This window comes from Anguilla rostrata, chromosome 2, assembly GCF_018555375.3.
Source record: "Anguilla rostrata isolate EN2019 chromosome 2, ASM1855537v3, whole genome shotgun sequence".
Lineage (NCBI taxonomy): Eukaryota > Metazoa > Chordata > Actinopteri > Anguilliformes > Anguillidae > Anguilla > Anguilla rostrata.
Window position 1 is genome coordinate 16,324,116 of NC_057934.1, and position 12,142 is coordinate 16,336,257.

At 39.3% G+C, this 12,142-nt stretch overlaps 1 protein-coding gene and 1 long non-coding RNA gene across 2 annotated transcripts; one reads left to right on the top strand and one right to left on the bottom strand.

Moving 5' to 3' along the window:
- The first annotated feature begins 227 nt into the window (after positions 1-227).
- Positions 228-4,198, top strand: LOC135247396 (uncharacterized). The gene is made up of 3 exons (XR_010328214.1): positions 228-511; positions 2,105-2,181; positions 3,262-4,198. It is a non-coding gene; the product is annotated as an uncharacterized LOC135247396 (long non-coding RNA).
- On the bottom strand, positions 3,366-8,941 carry dusp5 (dual specificity phosphatase 5). Its single transcript, XM_064320796.1, has 4 exons — positions 8,438-8,941; positions 7,758-7,903; positions 5,893-6,112; positions 3,366-3,760 (listed from the first exon to the last, which is right to left on the bottom strand). Exons 1-4 carry the CDS (start codon positions 8,799-8,801, stop codon positions 3,366-3,368), a joined length of 1,125 nt encoding a protein of 374 aa, XP_064176866.1. The 5' UTR covers positions 8,802-8,941.
- Between the last annotated feature and the right edge of the window lie 3,201 nt (positions 8,942-12,142).

A 12,142-nucleotide genomic window follows, 5' to 3' on the forward strand; every position in this document is an offset into this window, starting at 1 on the left:
ATTGAATTAAAGTGACAAGTTCGAAATGAGCTGCTGGGAGAATTTATATGCCAATCAAAACGTCTAACCTGTCAATGGCACTGATCCAATCTATGACCTCCAATGCTGTCTTATTAGTATAGGGTAACATACTCACACTCTCGTTTTAAACACTATGCAGTGTGAGAGATTTTTTTTTTCCATCCCGCTTCGTTTGATCCACCGCAGAGCGATGATGACGCAGGCAGAGGCTTCCGTACCCTCTGCTTCCTCTTCCCTGCCAGCTCATGCTGCAGGTCCTTGGCCTGCAGCTCCAGCCTGGCCCTCCGCTTGACCTGCTCTTACAGCTCTCTGCTCGACTGCTCCTTCCCCGTTTCCATGGCCTTGAACCAGGACTTCAGCTGAAGGACAACGTGCCGTTTGTCCTTTAAAGGAAGACAGAGCGGGGAGGGTAGAGGCTTCATCTTAATCTCCAGCTACTAGAAAACTCAAAATCCCCTGGGGTTGAAAATTAATTGAGCCCAGATCAAGAGTGAGTAGAGTTTCCTTTTCTCTTTCTTCTACTTCTTCTTTGAAAAGCTGACTCAACATCACATTTTCAAGACCACATTCACTTTCACTTTACTCCCACTCCCACTAAAGTCCAATCAATTCCTAACATCAACAACTGAAACTGTGTGCTTGTATGTCAGAATAACATCAACAAAGTGCCAAATATGAACTGAAGGTGGTGCTATACCTAGCAAATTATTCATTGTAAAAAGTCAGTAACATTTGATCAAGAGTCTTGCAAGTTGTTACATTGGGCAGTAATCTTACCTGGACCAAATTTTCCATTCATTCACCATATTTGATTTTCAGCCATCTACATTTTCTTTTCTTTTTGGAAAAGAAAACTGTGAAAAATCAGTTCATGAACCATCAGCCTAACTGACATGAAGTTTTACATTCATGTTCTACAGTGTGTCCTTGTATTGTATGTTACCATTTCAGAAGTCATAGATGCAGAAGGTCCCTTATAGACTCTTGCAGTCTGAATCATGGCTAATTATGATTCGTGGCTATGTGACAAATTGTGTTAATAGCTAAGCAAATGAAAATAGATTTGATGTGTTGTGCTGTCATTATGAAAAATGAGTCATTCTAGTTATCATAACATATATAAATAAAGGCTATATCAGTATCCATTCTTTCTTGATATTTCAGCCAGTTTTTTTTCAGGCTAGGTGCGAATGAATTTTCCCATCAGAACACATGAGTGAGTCAGATCAAGGAGTCTAATCAACCAGAGATTAAGCAGCTCTTTACCGCAGCAATTTTCTTCACTTCCAGTATCCTGCATTTGAGTGATGAGTGAAAGGCTTGTGTTTCCCTGCAAGCTGTGCGAAATTAGACCCTGAGGGGGCTGAGTAGTGTTATTTTTAGGTTTTCTGACAATTTATTAATCCCACTTAAAGGCAGACTATGCAGGATTTTTATTACTTGCAAATATTATAAAATAACCATGCAAAGTCATATCTATGATGCACTGGCAATCTATGTCTTTACTTTCTTTTTGCCAAATTCTTGCACCTTTTACCTGTATTTGTTATTCTAAAATGTGTTTGGGATGTTTCTGGGTGTGGCACTCTTTTCTGTGTGGGGAGGGGTGGGCGTGGTTACATTTGGTATCAGATTCCAGAAGTGTTTTTTGCTTGTTAGCTGCTGCAGTGATGGATGCTAAGAATCATAGATACAGCAAAGCAAAAAAGACGAGCTGACAAGGCTCGTTCAATAACTACAGTCAACCTTGGAATCGCTTTTCCTCGTGGTGTCAGGAAAGGTAACAAAAGTTGCAAACAAAGACGACAATCCTTAGGATTCGCTGATGATAAAATGTAGCAGAACTGCCTAGGCATCAGTAGTTCACCTGCATTTATTTCAGTTCCCGAACTGAATTTGATACAGTATGCATGCTAATTAGCTACGTGTAGCCAGCTTCACTAACAAAGCTAACAAAGCTGTATACAAAGACTCCCGTCCTCATCAGGGTTCACTGATGATAAAACACAGCATAATTTGAAATATTGAAATATTTCAATTACTTACTTAACAGTGTAATATTACATTACATTTTATTTGGCAGCGGCTTTATCTGAAGTAACGCACAATAACTTCATACCGAAGGACGATGGAACAACTATGGAACACAGGTCCAATAAGGTAGCTATAATTCGCATTAAGTACCAATTAACCATAGCCATGAACATATACACGTTTTGTTGTATTTGAGAAAACAAAGAGGCTAATATTTGAATAGGATATGCATAACTTCATGAAAAAAATCATTCACTTTATAAATGTATTAGATAGCAATAATGCACCTATAGCCTGTTACTTATTTTACACACGATTCTGTGTTTACATCCAAGTTCTAACTACCGAATGAGAAAACCACAAAATAGCTGCACTACGGAGGAGCTACCATACATTGTTCTCACACATTAAAGGCTGCAAACACAAGGCTGCAAAAAAAGTATGCCTTTAAATAATTACTTATATTTTCTATGAAAAAATGCATGCATCACTTGTTTGAGAGTGGTATGTTTATGAAAAGCAGTCTCATTTGTTGTTAAAACTGATGATGCTCAATCAAGCTAGCTAGCTACCTACCTCATGTGACTTCAGTGTTGTTCTCATCTGCTATCTATTCACATATATCTACTTTACTGTAGTTGCAAGAATATGCTGTGTGTCTCTACTGTAATAGTCATAATTCACTGTGTATGAATTGGCAATGCTAAAATTGTAAAAAATAAAAAAAAATACAATAAATAATGAAAGAAGCTATGTACCTGATGATGATTTGCAAATAAGTACATTATTGTGGTCAATTATTTTATTTGGTGATTCATTTGTGGTGGTATTGGAGCATTACTTGTCAATTTAGAACCTGAGTTAGAAAACATCATAAATATTGTTGTACCTACATTTTCAATAATGTATGTTCCGACTTATAAAATGTCAAAAACACAAGAACAAGGTTTATGTATATTTCCAGAGAAATATGTTTATTAAAAAACATGATAAATAAATTAAGAATTCCCGTTCAGGCATTGAGAAAAGGCAAACACCACATTATCAATGTAAGGCAGACATTACAGTATAATTGCTGTGCCGTAGTTTACTATGAAAATCAAAGGCAACAGCATCAGTAGTAAACACTTCTGGGAAACAGAAGTGACAAAATGAATCCTGTCTTTAATTGTTTTCTGATTGCTTTTCTTTTTCCCTTTTTTACAGGAAATCCCACCTCTTTTATACTCCACTGAAGAGGTGTATGTCACTGTTTCCTTTTCTTTATTTTCTTCAAGTAATCAAATAATTTAGGACATCAAACAGAACGTTTAAGGCAGTGCAGTAATTGGGCTTAATTGAAATTGACGAACTGGCGACTGAATTGGTATGGGGCTTAGAAAGGAGGTAGGGAAGTTGAACATGGAGGATTCGTAGTTCTTGCCGAGGGTAAACTCCTTAGTGAAGAGGGAAGCGGTTTCCTGGTTGCAGGGGGCGGGAGTGGCCGGGGGTGTGGAGGAGAGGACCTCCGATTCGAACTGGAGCAGCTGGCCCATGAATCCAAAGTTTGGGGAGATGAGGGCCCGTCGCTGCTTGATGAAGTCGAAGGCCTCCTCCAGCTGCAGGCTCTTGGTCTTCATAATGTAGGCCATGCATATGGTGGGAGATCTGGAGATGCCTGCCTCGCAGTGGACCAGTACCTTCCCACCTTCTTGCTTCACAAAATCTGGAAGACAAAACAGAAAGCTTTGTGAAGGGAGATTCCTCATTTTTGGATTTAGTTTCACTTTCCACAAAACTCAAAACAGTCAAGGAAACCTTAAGCTGATGGTGTTTTTCAAAGGACTGGGTATTACAGCAGAAATATGTTTGCCTTGTAGTATATCTTTCGCTTTTGTTTTTATTCCCTTTTTTGTAAAGTAAATGAGGTTGCATTTGTGTATGAAATGCACTACATAAATTACTATTATTATTATTATTATTATTATTATTATTATTATTATTATTATTATAGGTATTATTTAGGTTTACCACTTGTCACTATTTTTTTAACAATGCAAATGTTTATACACATTGTGTACAATGTGATTTTTTTACAACGTAAAGCGCATTGAATTCAGTTGTACGAAATGAGCTTTTCAAATAAAGATTGATTGATTTTTTTGATCGACTATTTCATTTTAGAAAGCACACTGGGTTGTAACAGCAGGATGAGATATCCACTCCTCGCCTCCTCCACCAGCACATCCCCGCTTCCCACTCGGACGCATCAGAGAGCCTCGCGGTTCGGTCATCACCCCGCCGCCCCGCCGTCCTCCCCGCCTCCCGCCCACTATCCGCGGGGTCCGCTTACGCCAGCTGTGACTCAGTGCACAGCTGCTCACGGAGCGCGCCGCTGCCGCCGCCTCTGTCGTGTGAAAGGGACTCTTTTTTTCATTACGGTTATCGAGCCGCTGCTTATTCGCACCGAAGCGGCGCAGCCAGAACCCGCGTCTGAAGTGTGAGAAGACCGACCCCAATATCGCTCTGACAGCGCAGATCCTTGAAAACTACTCACAGAATGAATCACAGACGTGTGATTCTCCCGTGTGCAGAGGAGAAGCTGGAGGAGTGCTAGCGAGCGGCCCTTAATGGCGTGCCTACATTCACCTGACCGCACTTGCGGGTTTTTAATGATTCGATATGCCCCTCCGTATTGCTGTATCATCCTCCACAGAGGATTGCTTATTTGGCACGGCGCATCAATTTACTGTGTATCGTGTGCATTGCACAGCATGTCATTGGAGGAGCGGACCCTTGGGCTGATTTGCAGTCATGTCCCCTCCATGCATTTCTTTGTGCGAATACAGTTTTATTGCACAGATTATGTACGCTCCTGTCACATGTGGCAAATGTCTACAGTCACAGGATTTCTGGTTGCAGTCTGAATCTCCTCAAAGACAACAGGGAGACTGCAATATAAATGCGGAGTAGTGCACGTGCATGGCTGCTATATATAAATAGCCCATAGTGTGCATTTATTTTGTTTAAAAATTTTGTTTAAAATTTATTTTTGATTAAATCCCTCTGCTTAATTTCTTTCAGGCAACCATGCAACCTCCTGCAATATATATACAATCTTTCCAAAACCCATCAACATCCTAAGGGAACGCAATTTAACACAGTAACACAGTGAGTAATGAGGCTCCGCAATGAATAGGCAGTGACAGCTTCATTAAGCCTTTTTTTTCTAAAAAGGAATGCAAGGCCTTTTTTTCTGAATGACAGCTATTTCATTCCACCAGGATATGTGAAAATAGCTTCACCAGAAAGATTAGGCTGGGAACTTGGCCTGTTTTAGATTCACATCAAGGGATGGGTAAACAAGGTCTTATTTTAAAGTATTTTAAGTTTAGATGTTCTAAAAGGAATCATCTTATCTATGACTGTTCTGTATTATTAAGGGAATGGCTTTCTATCATTTGGTTTGGTACTGAAATTGAAGCAGAAAATTTCTTCCAGCCGGCATTCTGTTGGTTTCCTTCATGTACAGGTCAAAGTCACACACAGCATTTAGTTTTCATTCTCGTTGTAATTACACAATTCAGCCTTATTTAAGTACTTACTTATTTAAGTACTCAAGTACTTACACAGATATAATGCACAGCATTAGTCAGTGTTACATCCCAATGGCCTAACTTTACTACAACATATCACAAAATGTCTCAACTTTTTGTGAAGAGACAGGCATATAGGACTACAAATTAACCATACCACCACAAACAAGGTGTTCCTTTACATTTGTGGCGGGATGGATATCTGTGCAGCCCCAAAGATTACCTCAGTTAACAAGGAGAGGTCCAAGAGGGATGCACTTACCGATAAATTCAATAGCCTCCTGGAAATGGGAGCTGATGTCGGCCATGTGACTGTCCTCCACCGGGATCCACTTATAATGGAAGTGGCCTTTGGATTGCTGTGTGTCCCTCCGGGAGACGTTGAGCAATGCTGTGATCTGAAGGTCACTCAGATAGTCCTGTCGGGAGGCGTGGTAGGCACTGCCAAGGTAAAGGAAAGGGAGAATCTCCACAGGCTTGCCCTGAAAAACAGAAAAGAAGAAAATAATTGTTAGCCTCTGTGCTTAGCATAAGATGCTGAGATGACAAATGTGAGATCTTGTAGGTAAAAAACAAGACCAGGTCAAAAACTAGCATATGGCTAGACCTAACAAACTTGATCTGGCCGACCAATGGTGTAACTTCATAACTCGGCCAACCAATGGCATAACTTCATCACTCAGTCACTCAGTCAGGCATTTGCGTTTGTACGGCTGGCCCAGCTGTTGCGGTCCAGCCAAAAATCCTCAGTAATTGATGGATGCAAAGAAAAGAAACCTCTCCACAAATTAGAAAGCTTATCACATGTACACTTTTCCATAACAGTCATTAAAAGAGAATGATTTTGGTGATCATAGATGGTCCTCCCTGAGGTACAGTAACTCAGAAGCCAGGTGAGTAGCTTTGAACTTGTATCTTTGACTGGTCATTCCTTTGATGGGGGATCATGGGCTTTTGGGCAGCATGGAACCCACCGCACATCAAATATTTACAGACAGAAAGGAGGAGCACCCCAAGGGTTTGGAAACAAAAGGTCTCCCTCTATCTATATTACTCTGTTTCTAAAAAAGGCAAGATTCAAGCAGGATGCTTACAAGATAATTCATGGGTAAATGGCAGATGAAAGGAAAAATTGTGATGTGCACGATGTTAAAAGCTTGGCTAGGTTACAATCTAAATAGGAACATTTTGGAAACATCTGGACGGACATTTTTATGTGGGTGGGGTATTGCCGGAATCTAGGATAGAGTAAAAGTCTTTGTGTAGCCTGTGTGTGTGTGTGTGTGTGTGTAGGTACATGCGTGGATGTGTATATGCGTGCGCGCACAATGTTCAAATAAAGAAGACGCATTTTCGTCTGCTCTATCAAACCACCTCACTGAAGTGCAGCCTATGCACATCTTATGTCTTATCTTTACTGCATGACCTAGATGCAGTTCTTAATTTTAAATTCTGGAAATTTGCTGTTTCTATCATACATTTTAAAATCACGTCATGGTGCTACGCACATTCACACATGCTAGTACGAGCTTATTCTGGAGTGGACCAACAAAAAATAAATTAAGGCCTACACCTTCAGATCAACTGTGTTACGATTAAATGTAGTCTAAACCTTTTTCAGTTGTGCGATTCATTCTCAAGCAGAAATCCCTGTACAAAAATGCCAATGGTAATCGTCATTTCTAATTTCCAATTTCTACTGTTACTATCAGTAATTGCAATATGGATGAGTGATATGACTAATGGATCGTATTAGTCAATAGCATTAGAACAATTAAGAAACAAAGTATAGATTAATAAGAGTTGGGAAACAAAAGCAAAACTAAGACAAAATCCGTTCAAGATAAACTTTACACATGCAAAATTAAAACAAAAAGGGAAACGCGAACATACGCCTATTCACAAGCGCAGTGTCCGCATACGAGCCAAAAGCAATACAGGCTTTGCTGTTAAAAATTATTTTACCGAGAACAGTTTCTCCATATGCCCACCTAGAATTTTGCTACTCTGTCAAATTTATAAGGACTATAGCTAGTAGCTATAACCAACTGCCACAGAGGAAGCAGTTAAAGGGGAAACTGTTATAGCGTGCAGAAGTAAGGAAGTCACAGCGACTCTTCTCCGTACCTGATCGTAATCCGGTTTATGATGGGCGCTCAGTTTCTCACAGTGGATGTTGCTCGCTATTTTCTCGTTTTCAGTTCCGCTATGTGGGATTGGCTTCATCTCCGTGCAAAGTTCAGGGTACTGGGAATGGAAGTTCTCGTATCCACCTGTCAAGCGAAAGAATAATAAGAATAAAAATCACTATGTAATTTACTATTAGTACAAGAGAGCGGCAGAAGTAGTCAATGGGTCCCAAAGACATAAAAATACTAACAGAGTAGCTATGACAAAATAAATTGGGCCTTCGAATGGTATTTAAACTAAGCTAGGCTGTCATATAGCCTAAATACAACTAGACATCTCCGGGTCTGACTCATTTCTGTGACGTTGACGCACTGAAAGTTTATCTCTGGTGAAATATCCCTAGGACAATTATTCACGTAGGTAGTTACAACAAGCAAGATGATCTAATACAGACCACTAACCGAGCCATGTTACGCATATCACAAAAAAAGTGTTCGAATACTCTGAAAATATATAGAGTACGTTTTATTATCGTTTAAGAAAATGTTATCTTATTTTCTGTACAGTTACGTTAAATCTATATCAGGACAGCACAAATAGTCTACAAAGCATTACAAGTTTTAACTATTCACATTAGGCTGCAATTAATGATAATAATATTTTAAACTGATACCCACCTTTAAGAAAACAAATGTTTGCTCCACTTGCTAGATGTGAAAGCGTATTTATAACGATCTGTGCGACACTGTCCTTTTTCAGTTTTTGCCAATGTGATGTCCTGTCGTCCAAAGCAACAACAGTCGAGATGCTACCTTCTCGAAGTCGATACTGGGCTCTTTCGTCTGGGATGACAAATTGAATAGGTACCGGTCCACCCCGGGATCTTCGGACAACAACCGAGTTCAAGTTCACATTTACTGAACCTTTAATACCGGAGTTCGAGAAAGAAAAGTACGGTCGACAATCCACAATGAGGCAGCTCCCACATTCCTTCCGAATGATTTTCCTTAGGCGGCGGCAGTCTATGCTTGAGACCTTCATTTTGTTTATCTGCCAAAGGTGTTGTAACGCTGAGAGAAAATTAAATGTAGCCTGCTTTGTTCCGATAAATTACATGCGGTGAAGAACAGAGTGTGCAAAAGTCCTGAGTTTGTCTGTGCCTACATTGCGTCTGAGGGGATTCCGTTCTATCTATTTTATATGAACGGAACCTCCGGCTTGTGACATCACGAACCATATAAGGACTCTGACAAGGTATGATTTAGGTAAGACCGCCTACACCACTGTTGACAGTGCTACTTTGCCTCCGCCTTAGCGAGGATGAGTAGGTTTGAATCAAACACACATTAGTCACAACAAACCAGGGTTTCGCTTGAATGGCCAGTGATCTGTGTATGGAGAATAAACTCAAAAACCCTTAGCAAATGGCATACAATTTTAAGACAGGTCTCAAGCAGTAACCGCTGGCTTTATGGTAAGCCTGCCTTCAAGCAAACCACTTTTGCTTGCAAAGTGCTTTCTTTTTATGACTACATTAAAAAATAACTGAAAGGAGATTGAGAAAAAAAAACGAAAAACAAAAAAATAAAAAAACGTGATTGTGCATTTCAATGTGTGCATTTAGATTGACGTAACCAGGGTTAAAGAAACTGATAGCCTATCTCCTTCCGTCTCCCTTAGACATTATGTGGCTATCCGATGGTTTATATCTGATAATTCGCTAACTGACTTAAGCGACAGGTTCCTGCAAGGCAAGCACGTTCAGTGATGTCTTCCGCTGTATGTTACATTTGTTGGAATTGGAAACATGAAAATAGTGTAGACTAGCTTGCGGGCTACAAAGAAGCCGTGAAGTAGAATTTTAAGATTTAGGAACAGTTTCGGTTCAAGCTCAGGCTGGGGAATTGAGAAGGTGTGGAACAGAGGAAGAGAGCTGAGATGGTGTGCATGTCCGTGCGAAACAATGGATTAAACTCCACGACTTTTTCATTAATAAAATTTGAATTCTCTTCCAGCGTCCTTATTTTCAAATAGGTATGGGGATTACAGGGAATACTCTCGTGTATGCTAGTTTTAGTTGCAAACAATCTATGAATTAGGCTTAATTGTTGAAAATAATTAGGCTAATGGAATATAATTTTGCTTAAGCGGATTTGACACAATGCAGGTTTGTCTCTCGGTACATGTGTTGTCTTTCAATTCTTCGTTTTCCACATTTCCAGACAATGAGACCATTGATTGAGAATTGATTTGACGGATTAAAGCCCTTAATGCTTTATAGGACGCGATTAACAGCTCATTATACTTCAGAAAATGCAGTTATGGTTGGAATTAAAATCCGCGTGAGGATGCCCCATCAACAACCTTGGGAACTCGTAAACTATGGTAGGCTTCTTTGTTCTCGTGGGGTCTTTATTACTGAGGCTAACACTGAAAAAGTTCCTATGCCAATTTGAGCTATTTAATGAATATATTAAATGTCTATTGAATAGACTGTCTTGAATGTTCTGGATGTGGAATGACTCTTAAATGCACAACGTGTGTGTGCGCGCGTGCGTGCGTGTGTGTGTGAACCTAAAAATAAGACAGGGAACCTAAAATTGTTTTGAAAAGTATGTTTTCATGGTAATGACACCAAGTGCAGCTTAGAAACATGTTTTGTTGCAAGTGCATCTTATCTCAGGACTATGAAAACAACGTCTTCTCTGTGACAGCGAATGTCCTTTGCATGCATTTTATACTGGTGCAGTATGCTAGCTTGTTATTTAGAAGCATTCCACATGGGATTAGTATCTCTGGCCTTGCAGTACTATATGAAGATACATAAGCAGAGCCACCTTTCCCCTCTGTTGGCTTCTCATTTTGCATTTGAGCACTTCCTGGCCAGGCTTTCAAGACTCAGCTTTAGCGGCCTGAACAGATGGTGTTTAGCTGTTTCATGTGAAGAGAAAATGCGTATACACACACACACACACACACATACATGCATACACACACACACAGATAGAGAAGAAATGCACACACAACCACATTCCAAGAGATGTTTTTCCTATGACCTGTGCTATATGGGCTCCCAGTAGAAAAGTCATTGTCTTGGGGCTTTCTGTGCGACTTTGAGGACATTGCCTGTATGCATTACAAATGCTCGCATACCATCCAGCGACTTCCTGATTAAACTGTAAATTCCACGAAAATTACCACACAACCTAGACACAATGGAGGCTTCCCTTTGCTTTGCAGGTGCTTCCTGAATTGTCTTTTTTTTACACAAAACACAATGTTGCAGCCACCGTGGCATTTCCCAATAAGGTAAACAAATGACAAGGTTTTGGTTTTGAATGTGAAAGGATGTATGGCAAGCACGAATGTTCCCAAAATGATTATGAGACTTATCTATCTGCACATGGTGATTAAAGACCAAAGAGCTTAGCAGAATCAGCTGCTTTAAGATAATTCACTTTCTGAATACTCTGCAGTACACGTTAGCATATCATAAATTCTAGTGAACTAACTAATTGAAAAATTTAAACAAATTTTTTTTGACATTTGATTGAACAGTTTTAAGGCACTCATTTGACCTTCTGAGTAACCAAGGGAATGTCAGCTTTCATAATAATAATAATAATAATAATAATAATAATAATAATAATAATAATTGTTATTATTATTATTGTTATTATTATTATAATCATCATCATCTACATCTTGTATGGCTAAACTTAATTATATAACTTAACACAACTAATTTGGTATCTGCTGATCCAGTACAGGTTGGTGAGACTGCACATTATTATAAATCATTATAAAAATATTTTTCCTGACCAACCTATAGTGGATCAGTAGATTCCAAATTAGTTGTGTGAAAGTTGTGTTTTCTCTCTCTTCATAACATGAAATACAGGTGTATGGCTGGAAATTCCAAGGTTTTTTTCTGTTCTCAGGAAAGGAGAGCTCCAAATACAATGCACTTTAAATTCAGAGAGTGCAATTTTGCAGCATTTTTTAAAAGGTTCTTTTGCAGTTTCTCAGTTCAATGTTCCAACTATGAAAAACAAAACTGACAACAAAACTTTTGATAAACAGCAAAGGTCACAGCACACCACAAGCAGGAGACAGTAATACATTTGTTACAGGAGCAATTCTGCTTTTAAAATAAATACCTTACAAATAAAGTTCTAGCCTGGATGGGCTGACAATGTTTGTGATCTTTGAAAACTTCAAGTACAAGCACAACTCCTGGATAAGGTAACAGCTGTCTGAAGGCTGACTTTTAATTAGGTGAGAAATGGGCATATCTAACTGTCATAGTTTATTAGTTTATTAGGAAGGCAGAGTTTTGCGACTTTTGGTGCAGAACAAAGTAAGAAAATAAATGACAGTTT

What these genes read in the sequence shown, in the direction of transcription:
- dusp5 (XM_064320796.1), bottom strand. Translation starts at nt 8,801, where the DNA reads ATGAAGGTCTCAAGCATAGACTGCCGCCGCCTAAGGAAAATCATTCGG. An exon ending in AAACATTTGTTTTCTTAAAG is followed by an intron (nt 7,904 to 8,437) that starts GTGGGTATCAGT and finishes TTCGCTTGACAG; the next exon opens with GTGGATACGAGAACTTCCAT. An exon ending in GGAGGCTATTGAATTTATCG is followed by an intron (nt 3,761 to 5,892) that starts GTAAGTGCATCC and finishes TTTGTCTTCCAG; the next exon opens with ATTTTGTGAAGCAAGAAGGT.